The 18,569-nt window shown below is 49.7% G+C and overlaps 1 protein-coding gene across 1 annotated transcript; it reads left to right on the top strand.

Annotated features, from left to right (window-relative positions):
• Positions 1-6,343: 6,343 nt before the first annotated feature.
• Positions 6,344-17,021, top strand: klf15 (Kruppel-like factor 15). The gene is made up of 2 exons (XM_041192328.1): positions 6,344-7,390; positions 16,853-17,021. The coding sequence occupies exons 1-2, from the start codon at positions 6,369-6,371 to the stop codon at positions 17,019-17,021; spliced, it is 1,191 nt and encodes a 396-aa protein (XP_041048262.1). The 5' UTR covers positions 6,344-6,368.
• Positions 17,022-18,569: the final 1,548 nt, after the last annotated feature.

Raw genomic sequence — 18,569 nt, 5'->3', positions numbered from 1 at the left:
TGCTCAGTTGGTAGCACTCTTGCCTGCGAGTTAGAAGGTTATGGGATCAAGTCCTTAAAAATCAAGGTTGACACTCCAGCAATACTGAGGCTGTGCTGCATTCTCAAAGGTTCTGTTTTTTGGCTGTTAAACCTCAGGTGAATGTTGAAGATCCATGGCATTATTTTGAAGAGGAAAAGGGAGTTCTCCCCAGTGCCCTTGGCTGGTCAACTTCACAAAAACCGATTACCTGGCAATTATCATACGACTGTGAGAACTGGCTGTGCATTTCCTACATTATAATAGGACTTCAAAAATACTTCATTGGCAGGAGAGAGCTTTGTGATGCCATACAAGGTGCTATACAAATGCAAGACTTGATTTTTTTTTTTTGCAGACCCACAGCAATATGGTTGATTCTTAACTGTCTGCTGAAATGGCCTAGCAAGACACATAGTTGTATTAAAGAAGGCAGCTCACCACCACCTTCTCAAGGGTCATTAGGGATGGGCAATAAATGTTGGCCTAGCCAGCGAAGCCAATATCCAGGGAATTAACAAAAAGAATGATTGCATCCCCAGGTTAGAGTGTGCTCTGCAAGCTGAACTCAGCCCTTTGGGGACAGTACAGTTGGACATGGTGCCCCTGTGGGGGCAGCCAGTTATCCCCAATCGGAAAATCGAAAGTGTGTATGTGGACGAAGGCAGTCGCGTTGCCCCTGCAGATGAATAGTCTGCTGATATTGTCAAGGTGATACACAGAAGAAAATAGGAGCCAAGAGTCAAGAGAGCACCAAGGGCTTGTGAAACAAATGCCAGGAACTTTGAGAGGAAGGAGGAGAGAATTTTGCCAGTGGAGTGTCTGGATGTTTCTTCTCCCAATCCAGTGCCCAGATCTGAATGTGCTTCCAGTATTGTTTCTCCCCCATCACTGACTCTACCCATCCATTCACTCCCCTCCCACAGCCCCATGTACACTCTCCCCTATCACTGACTCTACCCACCCATTCACTTCCCCTCCCACAGCCCCATGTACACTCTTCCCTATCACTGACTCTACCCACCCATTCACTCCCCTCCCACATCCCCATGTACACTCTCCCCTATCACTGACTCTACCCACCCATTCGCTCCCCTCCCACATCCCCATGTACACTCTCCCCTATCACTGACTCTACCCACCCATTCACTCCCCTCCCACATCCCCATGTACACTCTCCCCTGTCACTGACTCTACCCACCCATTCACTCCCGTCCCACATCCCCATGTACACTCTCCCCTATCACTGACTCTACCCACCCATTCACTCTCCTCCCACATCCCCATGTACACTCTCCCCTATCACTGACTCTACCCACCCATTCACTCCCGTCCCACATCCCCATGTACACTCTCCCCTATCACTGACTCTACCCACCCATTCACTCCCGTCCCACATCCCCATGTACACTCTCCCCTATCACTGACTCTACCCACCCATTCACTCCCGTCCCACATCCCCATGTACACTCTCCCCTATCACTGACTCTACCCACCCATTCACTCCCCTCCCACATCCCCATGTACACTCACTGACTCTACCCACCCATTCGCTCCCCTCCCACATCCCCATGTACACTCTCCCCATCACTGACTCTACCCACCCATTCACTCCCCTCCCACATCCCCATGTACACTCTCCCCTATCACTGACTCTACCCACCCATTCACTCTCTTGAGAGAATGTTCTCATCACCAAAGACATTCAAAGGAAACTCCTCAATATTTGACACTATTTAGATCTTCACCACTGAATCTGCAGCCTCTCTCCACCATGTACTGTTCAATCCTCTAGCCAGAATTATAGCGATCATCATGCCATAGATCCATCATGCACAGGGGGTCATTCAGCCCATCATTCCTATGCTAGCTCTCTGAAATACTTTCCCTCTAGTCCTGCAATTTTTCATTTCTAAATATTTATTTAATTCTGTTTTGAAAGTTTTTTTTTTTATTGAATTTGCTTCCATTTCCTTGCAAGTAGCACATTCCAGATCACAACCACTCACTGAGTAAATTTGTACACATGTTGCCTTTGGTTCTTTTACCAATCAACTAAAATCTGCTTGGCCTGTGATTCCTTCCATGGCCAAATATTCTACTGACAACCATTCATTCAGTTCAGTGAGAAAGCATTGTTGAAGATAGATTTCCTTAACTACAACCCAAAAGGAAACAGTAAGAGCGACTGGCAAGACGTTAGGAGGAATTAGAAAATGTGGAAGGAACAATGTATACCACACCATAGAAGACAGAGGGAGAGTGTAAAAATGTCTCCTGATCAGGCTGATTATCTGCACTTGTGATTTTGACACTTGAGTTCTGACGATGAGGCTCGTCTGATGCCATTATTTAATCAATGTGCTTCAGACATTCGGATTTGTTTGGTGCTGTCAAAGTGGTTAAGCATTCTCCTCACTGCCCGTCCCCACACTCCCACCCACCCACAGTCAGCTGATATAGACCCACACTCCCACCCACCCACAGTCAGCTGATATAGACCCACACTCCCACCCACCCACAGTCAGCTGATATAGACCCACACTCCCACCCACCCACAGTCAGCTGATATAGACCCACACTCCCACCCACCCACAGTCAGCTGATATAGACAAATACTCCCACCCACCCACAGTCAGCTGATATAGACCCACACTCCCACCCACCCACAGTCAGCTGATATAGACCCACACTCCCACCCACCCACAGTCAGCTGATATAGACCCACACTCCCACCCACCCACAGTCAGCTGATATAGACCCACACTCCCACCCACCCACAGTCAGCTGATGTAGACCCACACTCCCACCCACCCACAGTCAGCTGATGTAGACCCACACTCCCACCCACCCACAGTCAGCTGATGTAGACCCACACTCCCACCCACCCACAGTCAGCTGATATAGACCCACACTCCCACCCACCCACAGTCAGCTGATATAGACCCACACTCCCACCCACCCACAGTCAGCTGATATAGACCCACACTCCCACCCACCCACAGTCAGCTGATATAGACCCACACTCCCACCCACCCACAGTCAGCTGATATAGACCCACACTCCCACCCACCCACAGTCAGCTGATATAGACCCACACTCCCACCCACCCACAGTCAGCTGATATAGACCCACACTCCCACCCACCCACAGTCAGCTGATATAGACCCACACTCCCACCCACCCACAGTCAGCTGATATAGACCCACACTCCCACCCACCCACAGTCAGCTGATATAGACCCACACTCCCACCCACCCACAGTCAGCTGATATAGACCCACACTCCCACCCACCCACAGTCAGCTGATATAGACCCACACTCCCACCCACCCACAGTCAGCTGATATAGACCCACACTCCCACCCACCCACAGTCAGCTGATATAGACCCACACTCCCACCCACCCACAGTCAGCTGATATAGACCCACACTCCCACCCACCCACAGTCAGCTGATATAGACCCACACTCCCACCCACCCACAGTCAGCTGATATAGACCCACACTCCCACCCACCCACAGTCAGCTGATATAGACCCACACTCCCACCCACCCACAGTCAGCTGATATAGACCCACACTCCCACCCACCCACAGTCAGCTGATATAGACCCACACTCCCACCCACCCACAGTCAGCTGATATAGACCCACACTCCCACCCACCCACAGTCAGCTGATATAGACCCACACTCCCACCCACCCACAGTCAGCTGATATAGACCCACACTCCCACCCACCCACAGTCAGCTGATATAGACCCACACTCCCACCCACCCACAGTCAGCTGATATAGACCCACACTCCCACCCACCCACAGTCAGCTGATATAGACCCACACTCCCACCCACCCACAGTCAGCTGATATAGACCCACACTCCCACCCACCCACAGTCAGCTGATATAGACCCACACTCCCACCCACCCACAGTCAGCTGATATAGACCCACACTCCCACCCACCCACAGTCAGCTGATATAGACCCACACTCCCACCCACCCACAGTCAGCTGATATAGACCCACACTCCCACCCACCCACAGTCAGCTGATATAGACCCACACTCCCACCCACCCACAGTCAGCTGATATAGACCCACACTCCCACCCACCCACAGTCAGCTGATATAGACCCACACTCCCACCCACCCACAGTCAGCTGATATAGACCCACACTCCCACCCACCCACAGTCAGCTGATATAGACCCACACTCCCACCCACCCACAGTCAGCTGATATAGACCCACACTCCCACCCACCCACAGTCAGCTGATATAGACCCACACTCCCACCCACCCACAGTCAGCTGATATAGACCCACACTCCCACCCACCCACAGTCAGCTGATATAGACCCACACTCCCACCCACCCACAGTCAGCTGATATAGACCCACACTCCCACCCACCCACAGTCAGCTGATATAGACCCACACTCCCACCCACCCACAGTCAGCTGATATAGACCCACACTCCCACCCACCCACAGTCAGCTGATATAGACCCACACTCCCACCCACCCACAGTCAGCTGATATAGACCCACACTCCCACCCACCCACAGTCAGCTGATATAGACCCACACTCCCACCCACCCACAGTCAGCTGATATAGACCCACACTCCCACCCACCCACAGTCAGCTGATATAGACGCACACTCCCACCCACCCACAGTCAGCTGATATAGACGCACACTCCCACCCACCCACAGTCAGCTGATATAGACGCACACTCCCACCCACCCACAGTCAGCTGATATAGACCCACACTCCCACCCACCCACAGTCAGCTGATATAGACCCACACTCCCACCCACCCACAGTCAGCTGATATAGACCCACACTCCCACCCACCCACAGTCAGCTGATATAGACCCACACTCCCACCCACCCACAGTCAGCTGATATAGACCCACACTCCCACCCACCCACAGTCAACTGATATAGACCCACACTCCCACCCACCCACAGTCAACTGATATAGACCCACACTCCCACCCACCCACAGTCAGCTGATATAGACCCACACTCCCACCCACCCACAGTCAACTGATATAGACCCACACTCCCACCCACCCACAGTCAACTGATATAGACCCACACTCCCACCCACCCACAGTCAGCTGATATAGACCCACAGTCAGCTGATATAGACCCACAGTCAGCTGATATAGACCCACACTCCCACCTACCCACAGTCAGCTGATATAGACCCACAGTCAGCTGATATAGACCCACACTCCCACCCACCCACAGTCAGCTGATATAGACCCACACTCCCACCCACCCACAGTGAGCTGATATAGACCCACATTCCCACCCACCCACAGTCAGCTGATGTAGACCCACACTTCCACCCACCCACAGTCAGCTGATATAGACCCACACTCCCACCCACCCACAGTGAGCTGATATAGACCCACATTCCCACCCACCCACAGTCAGCTGATGTAGACCCACACTTCCACCCACCCACAGTCAGCTGATGTAGACCCACACTCCCACCCACCCACAGTCAGCTGATGTAGACCCACACTCCCACCCACCCACAGTCAGCTGATATAGACCCACACTCCCACCCACCCGCAGTCAGCTGATATAGACCCACACTCCCACCCACCCGCAGTCAGCTGATATAGACCCACACTCCCACCCACCCACAGTCAGCTGATATAGACCCACACTCCCACCCACCCACAGTCAGCTGATATAGACCCACACTCCCACCCACCCACAGTCAGCTGATATAGACCCACAGTCAGCTGATATAGACCCACACTCCCACCCACCCACAGTCAGCTGATATAGACCAGATCAGTCAGATTATGGATCTGTGCAACCACTTAATGCAACTGAGTTAAACAGCTACCCAGTGCTGTACCTGCCCTGGAGTGTTTGATGGGGTCCGTGTAGAGGGAGATTTACTCTGTATCTAACCCCGTGCTGTACCTGTCCTGGGAGTGTTTGATGGGGACAGTGTAGAGGGAGATTTACTCTGTATCTAACCCTGTGCTGTACCTGTCCTGGGAGTGTTTGATGGGGACAGTGTAGAGGGAGTTTTACTCTGTATCTAACCCTGTGCTGTACCTGTCCTGGGAGTGTTTGATGGGGACAGTGTAGAGGGAGATTTACTCTGTATCTAACCCCGTGCTGTACCTGTCCTTAATGAACATAAACAATTTGAAAAAAGTTAGTGTATTAGAGATGTGATGTCACTGTACAGTTGTTTAAATGTAAATATAAATCATCTTGTGTTTATTAGGAGCTGTGTCTGTTTGGCATAGTGTGGATTGGATCCAGATAGCTGACGATCTGAGGGAGTAAGTCATTGACTCTGATTTCCCTTCAAACTGCGATGGTGGACCACTTGCTCTCTACTGACGCAAGCTACCTGTCAATGAGGCCCCCTGTGGGTTACCTCAGCAATATGGTGATGCACAGGCGGGGCTACCAGATGCTGCAATCCCCCCTCTCTGAGGATGATAGCGACTGTTCCAGCTCACGCTCCTGCTCCAGTCCTGACTCTTTGGTGCTAAGCTCCAGCTACAAGAGCACTGACAGCGGGGACAGCATCGTAGATTACCTGCTTTCCCAGGCTTCCATTGGGAGTTTCCCAACACAGTGTTGGGGCAAGAAGGATTGTCACTCAATTGTCAAGAAGGAAGTTCGGGAATTTCCCAATTTTGGAATGGAGATGGAGGATTTGGGGTTATTCCAGCCAACGCTGGAAGAAATTGAGGAATTCCTTGAGGAGAACATGGACGTGGGCTCGAAGAATGAATCCAAAAGCGAGGCGAAGGAACTGAAAAGTGGGGATTGGGGATCAGCCAGCACGGTGCAGGAGAAAAACCAAATAAAAGCGAGTCCCATGCAACCAAAGTATGATCAGGTCAGCAAAGGGATGAGTGTGAGGAATACTGAAGAAGCATTGAAGGTTGAAGGAGCCATCCCAGTTATTCTTCATCTCCAACCCATTCAGGTGAAGCAGGAACAAGGCAGTGCTGTTAGCCCACCACCTCGGACAGACCTGAAGATTGCACAGCTCCTCGTCAACATTCAGGGACAAGCGTTCACGCTGGTGCCTCAGAATGTGCAGTCGTCCAGCCTGAGCTGCTCCCGCCAGTTTGTTCGGATTGCACCCGTGCCCATCGCTGCCAAGCCCATGGCTGGAGTTGTCGACAGTTCCCAGGTCCAAGGTGGGGTCCTTCTGGGCCAGAAATTTCAAAAGGGGACCCCAGTGGAACTGCTCAAAATGCACAAGTGCACGTTTCCAGGATGCGCTAAGATGTACACCAAGAGCAGCCATTTGAAAGCTCACTTAAGAAGACACACAGGAGAAAAACCATTCGCCTGCACTTGGCCAGGATGTGGCTGGAGGTCAGTTGAAAATTCTGTTATCATAAAAGAAAAATCAAATGTACATTTCTATCACATCTTTCACAACCTCAGGACATCACAAAGTGCTTTAAATGTAGTAGTTGGCAAACTCCCACAAACAGCAATGTGATAATGAGTGGATCATCTGTTTTTTTTAGTGATGTTGAAAGAGGGATAAATATTGACCAGGGCATCAGGGCCAATTCCCTGCTCTTCTATGAAAAAGTGGCCAAGTGAGCATTTACATCCACTTTAGAGATCAGACATGGAGTTAATTTCACAACCCATCCAAAGGCACACCTTCAGTGCAGCAGTCATACCCCGGCATTAATAATGCACTGGAATGTCTGTCCAGGTGTTCAAGTTCCCAAAATGGGATTTGAACCCATAACCTTCTTCCAACTTAGAAGTGAGAGAATGCTACTCACTAAACCACGGCTGACACAAATTGTGTGAACAAAATCCAGAGAGGTGAGGCTTTAAACCAAGGTCCCAACTGGCCTCTCAGTTGGTTTTTGTTCTTTCATGGGACGTGGGTGTCACTGACAAGGCCAACATCCCTATTTGCCCTTGAACTGAGTGGCTTGCTAGGCCTTTTCAGAGGGCAGTTAAGAGTCAACCACATTGCTGTGGGTCTGGAGTCACATGTAGGCCAGACCAGGTAAGGACAGTGGATTTCCTTCCCTAAAGGACATTAGTGAACCAGATGGGTTTTTACAACAATCATTTCATGGTCACCGTGAAATTAGTTTTTTATTTCAGATTTATTTAATCAAGTTTAAATTCCACCACACTGCCACTAGCCACCATCAAACATTAAAACGTTTCAATGTTAAAGATTTGGATGTTAAAAGATTATGTGAGTAGTATTTCAAAGAGCTGGTGGTGTCCTAAGCCAGCATTCAACTCTCCACCAACATCACCAAAATAGACAATCTGCTCATTTATGTCAGTGCTGCTTGTGGGATCTTGCTGCGTGCAAATTGGCTGTCGCGTTTCTTACTTTCTCAAAGCACAGTCCCTTCTAATGTATCTCCTCAGCCATGAAGCATTTTGGGATGTTCTGAGATCGTGAAAGGCGCTATAAAAATGCAAGTCTTTCTCTCTTCATTCGGGAGATTTTTTACTTTAGCTTTCCTGAGAGATGTTGGGTGTCACGTGTTGGGAAAATTGGATAATCCCCTCAACGGACAGACAATCGGGCTGAAAGGTATGAGGAATGGGAAAATGTCAGTTTGGTTCCCAGATTCACTGGGATGCTGCTGGCCATGAGGAATGATCAACATGAAGAAATACATTAAATGTTGGGTCTTTTTCCATTAACACAACACACATTACAGGGCAACGTTTAAAATAGTGAAGAGGTGGGACAGGATAGACAGAAGCAGATATTTCCAGCAGCCGAGGGGATCATAGACACAAGATTAAATGTTAGAAATTTACAACAGAGAAACTTTTTCACATGGAGAGCTGTGAGACTATGGATTCACTCCCTGGGTTAGTGGTTGAGGCAGAAACTGTGTCAACTTTGAGGACTGGATAGAATGGGGCGGGTGATGGATAAAAGGTTGGAGGGAGATGGGAACAGGGTAAATGGGATTGGGACTGTTTTAACTGTCTGTTTTTAAGAAGCAAATCGTGGCATGTATTCCTCAATGAGGCCACTTGAATATTCCGCCATTTAACAACACAGTTGATTCATTTGATTTCAGTAGTTAGCTCACAATATAGCCTGGATAGATTCCGAAGCTCTCTGATTGAATACTTCATGGAACACAAAGCTTCTGAGGTGGGGGAGCAAGCTAGGTTGGCACAGTGCAAATGGAGAGATGGACGAATATCCTGGAGTTTTAATTGATTACCTTTTGAGGATTGGTAATTATTCATACAGAACTTTCTCTTGGGTGAATAAATGAGTGCAGTAGAGTCCACAGTAGGATGGAGTGTATGTCCTCCAAGATCTCTACCCCTCTGGTTCCGACTCCTTCATCTACCATTGATGGCTGCCTGGGCCCTGAATTCTGGAATTTTCTCCTAAACCTCTCCATCTCTGTAGCCCTCTCTCTCATTTAAAATCTACCTCTATTGACCAAGCCGTTGGTTGCCTGCAATAATAGCTACTTCTGAGGTTCATTGTCAATTTTTGTTTGATATTGCTCCTGTGCAGCACCTTGGGACATTTCATTACATAATAGGTGCTATGTAAATGTAAGTAGTTGTCATTGTTGGACTCCCTTTCCCCATTCAATACTTCTTGATTGGCATTTTTTTCAGTTCATCAGGAAACCTTAATCCACTTTAGGAGTCAGTTGTTCCTGGTCCTCATCTTCCCAGAACATGCATCCTCCATGTTACCTCGAATAGCTTTTGTGAAAGAAAGACTTAAATTTATATATCACCGTTCACATCCTTAGGCTGTCCTGAAGTTTTTTTTATGGTCAATAAAGCACTTATGAAGTCAATTTGTGCACAGCAAGAACCCACAGACAGCAACATGATAATGACCCAGATAATCTGTTTTTAGTAATGTTGGCTGAGGGACAAATACTGGTCAGGACCCTGGAGATTAATACCCAGCTTCTCTTCAAAACGGTGCCATGGGATCTTTTACATTCACCTTCGTTTAATGTCTCATATAAAAGTGCGGCACTCCCTCAGTACTGACCCTCCGACGGTGCGGCACTCCCTCAGTACTGACCCTCCGACGGTGCGGCACTCCCTCAGTACTGACCCTCCGACGGTGCAGCACTCCCTCAGTACTGACCCTCCGACGGTGCGGCACTCCCTCAGTACTGACCCTCCGACAGTGCGGCACTCCCTCAGTACTGACCCTCCGACAGTGCGGCACTCCCTCAGTACTGACCCTCCGACAGTGCTGCACTCCCTCAGTACTGACCCTCTGACAGTGCTGCACTCCCTCAGTACTGACCCTCCGACAGTGCAGCACTCCCTCAGTACTGACCCTCCGACAGTGCAGCACTCCCTCAGTACTGACCCTCCGACAGTGCAGCACTCCCTCAGTACTGACCCTCCGACAGTGCAGCACTCCCTCAGTACTGACCCTCCGACAGTGCAGCACTCCCTCAGTACTGACCCTCCGACAGTGCAGCACTCCCTCAGTACTGACCCTCCGACAGTGCAGCACTCCCTCAGTACTGACCCTCCGACAGTGCAGCACTCCCTCAGTACTGACCTTCCGACAGTGCAGCACTCCCTCAGTACTGACCCTCTGACAGTGCAGCACTCCCTCAGTACTGACCCTCTGACAGTGCAGCACCCTCAGTACTGACCCTCTGACGGTGCAGCACTCCCTCAGTACTGACCCTCCGATGGTGCGGCACTCCCACTGTACTGACCCTCCGATGGTGCGGCTCTCCCTCTGTATTGACCCTCCGACGGTGCGGCACTCCCTCTGTACTGACCCTCCGACGGTGCGGCACTCCCTCTGTACTGACCCTCCGACGGTGCGGCACTCCCTCTGTACTGACCCTCCGACGGTGCGGCACTCCCTCTGTACTGACCCTCCGACGGTGCGGCACTCCCTCTGTACTGACCCTCCGACGGTGCGGCACTCCCTCTGTACTGACCCTCCGACGGTGCGGCACTCCCTCTGTACTGACCCTCCGACGGTGCGGCACTCCCTCTGTACTGACCCTCCGACGGTGCGGCACTCCCTCTGTACTGACCCTCCGACGGTGCGGCACTCCCTCTGTACTGACCCTCCGACGGTGCGGCACTCCCTCTGTACTGACCCTCCGACGGTGCGGCACTCCCTCTGTACTGACCCTCCGACGGTGCGGCACTCCCTCTGTACTGACCCTCCGACGGTGCGGCACTCCCTCTGTACTGACCCTCCGACGGTGCGGCACTCCCTCTGTACTGACCCTCCGACGGTGCGGCACTCCCTCTGTACTGACCCTCCGACGGTGCGGCACTCCCTCTGTACTGACCCTCCGACGGTGCGGCACTCCCTCTGTACTGACCCTCCGACGGTGCGGCACTCCCTCTGTACTGACCCTCCGACGGTGCGGCACTCCCTCTGTACTGACCCTCCGACGGTGCGGCACTCCCTCTGTACTGACCCTCCGACGGTGCGGCACTCCCTCTGTACTGACCCTCCGACGGTGCGGCACTCCCTCTGTACTGACCCTCCGACGGTGCGGCACTCCCTCTGTACTGACCCTCCGACGGTGCGGCACTCCCTCTGTACTGACCCTCCGACGGTGCGGCACTCCCTCTGTACTGACCCTCCGACGGTGCGGCACTCCCTCTGTACTGACCCTCCGACGGTGCGGCACTCCCTCTGTACTGACCCTCCGACGGTGCGGCACTCCCTCTGTACTGACCCTCCGACGGTGCGGCACTCCCTCTGTACTGACCCTCCGACGGTGCGGCACTCCCTCTGTACTGACCCTCCGACGGTGCGGCACTCCCTCTGTACTGACCCTCCGACGGTGCGGCACTCCCTCTGTACTGACCCTCCGACGGTGCGGCACTCCCTCTGTACTGACCCTCCGACGGTGCGGCACTCCCTCTGTACTGACCCTCCGACGGTGCGGCACTCCCTCTGTACTGACCCTCCGACGGTGCGGCACTCCCTCTGTACTGACCCTCCGACGGTGCGGCACTCCCTCTGTACTGACCCTCCGACGGTGCGGCACTCCCTCTGTACTGACCCTCCGACGGTGCGGCACTCCCTCTGTACTGACCCTCCGACGGTGCGGCACTCCCTCTGTACTGATCCTCCGACTGTGCAGCACTCCGTCAGTACTGACCCTCCAACTGTGAGGCACTCCCTCAGTAGTGACCCTCCGACAGTGCAGCACTCCCTCAGAACTGACCCTCCGACGGTACGGCACTACTTCTGTACTGACCCTCCGACTGTGCAGCACTCCCTCAGTACTGAACCTCTGACAGTGCAGCACTCTCGCAGTATTGACCCACCGACGGTGCGGCACTCCCTCTGTACTGACCCTCCGACGGTGCGGCACTCCCTCTGTACTGACCCTCCGACGGTGCGGCACTCCCTCTGTACTGACCCTCCGACGGTGCGGCACTCCCTCTGTACTGACCCTCCGACGGTGCGGCACTCCCTCTGTACTGACCCTCTGAAAGTGCGGCACTCCCTCTGTACTGACCCTCTGAAAGTGCGGCACTCCCTCAGTACTGACCCTCTGAAAGTGCGGCACTCCCTCAGTACCGACCTTCTGTACAAATCCTCCGATGGTGTGACACTCCCTCGGTTCCACACTAGGAATTTCAACCTGGATTATATGCTCAAGTAGTGAAACCAGTGACATGTTATTTTCCACTGCCAGTTATAATTTTGCTGTGAGTAGCTCAGGAGGAAATAATGTCCCTTCCCTACCAGAGGGAAATAACCACAAAGTACAATATTGAGTTCTTTTGATTGAGGAATGGAGATGGTCACTGCTGTGATTGACTTTATGGTGATTGAAGCTGAATTCTGATTTGTAGAGAAACCGCTGATGATGAGGTTTGGATTTGAGGGAGGCATTCGCCCGATCGAATATTTTAACAATGTGTAATCTTTTCCCACTGAAATCATCACCACCTGGGTGGTGGTGTCAAAAAAACAGCTCCATGGGGATGGAACTGGGGCCAATTTCAGGACCAAGTCAAGAAAGCTCACCGTCACTCATTAAAACCTACAAACTGTGTGGTTACTCAGAATGCCTGAACTTGTCACCACCACCCACAATATCCTTTGAAACACAGACTGCGCAGGAGCAAAGAATAGCCCACCAGAGCAGACACGGGGCGAGTTGCCGCTAGACTCTGCTTTTCTGTTTCCATACCCTTTGCTGTTTAATTCCATAACTCCACAACCCTCTGACTGCAAACAATTCTTCTTTTCATTCTAACTTGCTCTTTTGTTGACTTGGGGCATTTTTTGAAGTGTGAATATTTCCCTGGTCAGTTTCCTCTGGATAACGTTGTCCATTCCCATCGTTACCTGGAATTCTCCAGTGTCATCACCTGAAAAAGCAAGAATACAATTTCCTTAATTTTTCCCCTTGGCCCGTGTTTTCCGATGCCTGGAACCAACTTGGTTCCCTATCTCTGAAACACTGCCAAGGGGCAGTCAGTGTGTTTAGTGGACTTGGGGTTCGACGTGGCCAGCTAACACAGAGCAGAAGTTGAGAGAGTGGATAGAATGTTGAGCCACATAGTCAAGGCAGTAGAATAAAAATGCTGTAGGCTGTGTGGAACTTTGAGATGACAGCACTGAACATTGAGACCTTTGCTTCACCAAGAGACCCTTATGAAAGAAAGGCTTGCTAGCACTTTTCACAATTACTGGATGTCTCAAAGCACTTTACAACCAATGAAGTACTGTTGAAGTGTAGTCAAAGTTGGAATGCACGAAACCTGACAGCCAATTTGCGCATGGTAAGATCCCACAAATAACAATGTGATCATGACCAGATAACAATGACCGTTTTTTGTGACGTTGATTGGGAGATAAATATTGGCCTTGGCATTGGGGAGAACTCCCCTGGTCTATTTCAATACAGTGCCATGAGATCTGTTACATCCATCCAAGCCAGCAGATGGGGTCTTGCTGTGACATTGCATCAGGAAGACTGTCCTCCAGCAGTGTAGCACTCCCTCAGCGGAGCACTGCAGGTTTAGCCTTGGCTTTGTATCAAAGGCTGGAGTGGTACTCAAACCTGGAAATCTTGTGGTTCCAAGACCAACATGCTACCAACCAAGCTACAGTGGACACCTAGGGATGAGTTGGAGGCAGTTCAGGAAAGAGCTACAAGGATGATCCTCGAGTCTCAGGGGGTTTACCTGTATCTTATGAATATCCTTCCCGTGAATGTGCTGTACGTGCTACGATCACACTGTCCTGAGGTTTACTCAGCTTGTTGTCTTGCACCTCCAGTGAGCTCCCAGAAACCCTTGCACGACAGCTCTGCTTCAAATTGACTGGAATTCCAAAGCTTCGCACATTTTCTGTTTGGTTCATGTTACGTCTGTAATATTATAAATTTTGAGTAATTCCACTGGCCAAACTAATACAAAGAGTTTTCCCTGGACTTTCCTTCTGTCCTTACATTTAATTTTTAATAAATTGAGCATCACTGGCTGGGCCAGCCACTGTTGCCCATCCCTAATTGCCCTCGAGAAGGTGATGATGAGCTGCCACCTTGAACCGCGGCAGGTTCCTGTGGTGTGGATGAAGCCATGAAGGGATTTGAAAACAAGGACGAGAATTTTGAAATCAAGTTGTTGTGGGACCAGGAGCCACTGTAAGTCAGTGGGCACAGGGGTGATAGGTGAACAGGATTTGGTGTGAGTTAGGATACGGGCAGCAGAGTTTTACATGAACTCACCTTTTATGGAGGAGGGTAGATGAGATGCTGGGCAGGAGAGAACAATAAAATAAAAACATAAAATGCTGAAATATTCAGCAGGTCTGGCAGCATCAGTGGAGAGAGAAACGGAGTGAATATTTCGGGTCAAATCATCAGAACAAGAAGGAAATAAGACTTGCTCCGGGGAGACAATGGTGTAGCAGTAATGTCACTGGACTAGTGATCCAGAGGCCTAGGTTAATGGGTTCAAATCACAGCTTGTGGAATTTGAATTCAATTAAATTAATCTGGTATTTTTTAAAAAAGCTCCTGAAACCATTGGTGATTGTTATATGAGTTAGGAGCAGGAATAGGCCATTCAGCCCCTCGAGCCTGCTCTGCCATTCAATAAGACCTTGGCTGATCTGACTGTAACCTCAATCCCACATTCCTGCCTACCCCCAATAACCTCTCACCCCCTTGTTAATCAAGAATCTATCCACCTCTGTCTTAAAAATATTCAAAGACTCTGCTTCCACTGTCTTTTGAGGAAGAGAGATCCAAAGGCTCACCACCCTCTGAGAGAAAACATTTCTCCTCATCTCTGTCTTAAATGAGTGAATCTTTATTTTTAAACAGTGACCCCTAGTTCTAGATTCTCCCACAAGAGGAAACACCCTCTCCACATCCACCCTGACAAGACCCCTCAGGATCTTATATGTTTCAATCAAGTCACCCCTCACTCTTCTAAACTCCAGTGGATACAAACCATAATCTGTCCAACCTTTCCTCATAAGACAAACCACCCATTCCAGGTATTAGTCTGGTAAACCTTCCCTGAACTGCTTCCAACACATTCACATCCTTCCCTAAATAAGGAGACCAGTACTGTATGCAGTACTCCAGATGTGGTCTCTCCAGTGCCCTGTACAACTGAAGCATAACCTCCCTACATCTGTAATCAATTCCCCGCACAATAAATGATAACATTCTATTAGCTTTCCTGATTACCTGCTGTACCTGCAAACTAACCTTTTATGATTCATGCACTAGGACACCCAGATCCCTCTGAATCTCAAAGCTCTGCAATCTCTCACCATTTAGATAATAAGCTTTTTTTATTCTTCCTGCCAAAATGAACGATTGCACATTTTCCCACATTATACTCCATTTGCCAGATCTTTGCCCACTCACCTATCCTATCTATATCCCTTTGTAGCCTCCTTATGCCCTCTACACAGCTTAATTTCCTGCCTATCTTTGTGTCATCAGCAAATTTAACAACCATCCCTTCAGTCCCTTCATCCAAGTCATTGATATAAATTATAAACAGTCGAGGCCCCAGCACTGATCCCTGTAGCCCACCACTCATCACATCCTGTCAACCAGGAAAAGGCCCATTTATGGCAACTCTGTTTCCTGTTCGCCAGCCAATCTTCTATCTGTGCCAATATGTTACCCCCTACACCATGAACTTTTATTTTCTGCAGTAACCTTTGATGTGGCTCTTTATCAAATGCCTTCTGGAAATCTAAGTGCAGTAAGAACCCACCTGATTCATTAGTGTCCTTTAGGGAAGGAAATCTGCTGTCCTTACCTGGTCTGGTCTACATGTGACTCCAGACCCACAGCAATGTGGTTGACTCTTAACTGCCCCTCTGAAATGGTCTAGCAAGCCACTCAGTTCGAGGGCAGTTAAGCATGGGGAACAAATGCTGGCCTTGCCAGTGATGCGCACCATCCCATAGATAAATTTTTTAAAATTCTCTCTCCACAGATGCTTCCTAACCTGCTGAGTATTTCCTGTTTATCTTGGAAGTTAGCATTGTAAGAGGTTTTAAGCAAGTAGAGGCAGGGAGAAGGGGGAGAAAAGAACATACAGACAGGTATGTGATAGGGTTTTTTAAGATTCGTTCACGGGGTGTGGGCATTTTATTGTAGGCATTGCATTTTATGGCCCCATCCCCACGGTGTCAGTGCTGACAAATTCCACCCAGATTTCCAGTTTTCCACTGCCCTTTGTGTGAAGAACTGCTTCCTGACATCACCCCTGAACAGCTTGGAGAGGAGATAAGATGACCATTGATGAGCCAGTGGTGGAGAGATGACTGTCTAATCTTTTGATTCTTTACTCCAGGTTTTCGAGGTCTGATGAGCTGTCTAGACACAGACGTTCGCACTCCGGGGTCAAACCGTACCAGTGTGCAGTTTGTGAAAAGAAGTTTGCTCGCAGCGACCACCTGTCCAAACACATCAAGGTCCATCGGTTCCCTAGGGTCAGCCGGACAGCCCGACCGATGAACTGACCATCCTGAACATTGACTGAGCAGCTCCTCAAGAGCTGCACTTGATTTTAAATTAGGGTGGAGGGGGCTGGGGTGGGCAAGGAAGGTTATTGTGGCAGAAGCACACAGTTTTATTCAAGCCCATCACACAAGGACTCTGCACTTTGACCTCTTCCAAATTAGGAGTGACCAGTGTGAACTGGATTAACCCTTTGATTTTAATGCTGCTGTGAGGTGATGAGTTCAAGATGACTGTCTCCAGCTACCAATCGGATTCCAGCCTCTGACGAAGCAACTCCTCTTAAACTAACGCAGCACTCGCTGAATCTCTAACAGAAGGGTGTCCACAGGTTGTGTTCCTCAGTAAACCTTTCCTCGTTGCACTGCATTGGAAAAGTTAATCCTTTTAAAGCTCATCGTTCACCTGAAGCTCACTACAAGGCCTCATTTTACAAAAGCAAAATACTGCGGATGCTGGAAATCTGAAACAAATACAAAAATAGCTGGAAAAACTCAGCAGGTCTGACAGCATCTGTGGAGAGAAAGGCAGAGTTAATGTTTTGAGTCCGTATGACTCTTCTTCAGAGAACAAGTTCTGAAGAACCAAATTCTGAAGAAGAGTCATACGGACTCGAAACGTTAACTCTGTCTTTCTCTCCACAGATGCTGTCAGACCTGCTGAGTTTCTCCAGCAATTTTTGTTTTTGCCTCATTTTACAGTTCGGGCTGTGGATTGTGAGAGGGACACTCCCAAAGTACACCTCAGGTTATCTGCTTGGCTTTTTTTTTTTTGAGCATGTTTTCTAGGAAATGCATGAATAAGGCAGCAAAGGTTTGTCTTTTCTCTTAATTTTACATGTGACATTTAAAAAAATAAGTGTACAGGGACATCCCAAATTTTCGGGGCTATGGGGAAAGAGCAGGGGGAGTGGGGTTAATCGGGGAGCTCTTTCAAGGAGCCGGCACAGAAACACTGGGCCGAATGGCCTGCTTCAGTGCTGTACGATTTGATGATCATGCAGTGATTCCGATTCTGGACTAGCAAACTTGAGGTTGTGAGTTCGAATCCTACCCTGGCAAGTTGTGAAATTGAATTCAATAAAGCTAGTATTGTGTGGGCTGGAAGCAGAACAAAATGGCCATGAAAGTTGCTGGAATGTTGTAAAAAAAAAAACACCACCTGGTCACTAATTCAAGGAACCAATCGGCCTTAGCCAGACTGACTTGCATGTAACTCCAGTGCTAAATTTAATGACAGACCTTTAAAATGAAGAATGGCTGTATTTGTATGCACAAGCTCAAGATGTCCCCAAAATGCATTATAGACCAACAAAGTACTTTTTGAAGTGTGGTCACCGTTGTAATGGAGGAATCACAACCACCAATTTGCGCACAGCAAGATCTCACAAACAGCAATGTGATAATGGCCCAATAATTTGTCTGTGATGTTGGTTGAGGGGTGTATATTGACAGTGCAGCACTCTCTCCGTACTGACCCCCTGACAGTGCAGTACTCCCTCAGTACCGCAGTGGGAGAACCAGTCCGGATTCTCTGGAGCGGGTCTTGGA

Source organism: Carcharodon carcharias, chromosome 7, assembly GCF_017639515.1.
Source record: "Carcharodon carcharias isolate sCarCar2 chromosome 7, sCarCar2.pri, whole genome shotgun sequence".
NCBI classification, from domain to species: Eukaryota; Metazoa; Chordata; class Chondrichthyes; order Lamniformes; family Lamnidae; genus Carcharodon; species Carcharodon carcharias.
Note: the sequence above shows the minus strand (reverse complement) of the source record. Positions and strands in the feature narration are given on the sequence as shown.

Bases quoted from the DNA above. Each gene is read 5' to 3' on its own strand.
- klf15 (XM_041192328.1), top strand. From the start codon at position 6,369: ATGGTGGACCACTTGCTCTCTACTGACGCAAGCTACCTGTCAATGAGG. The intron at 7,391-16,852 runs GTCAGTTGAAAA...TCTTTACTCCAG, and splicing joins TGGCCAGGATGTGGCTGGAG to GTTTTCGAGGTCTGATGAGC.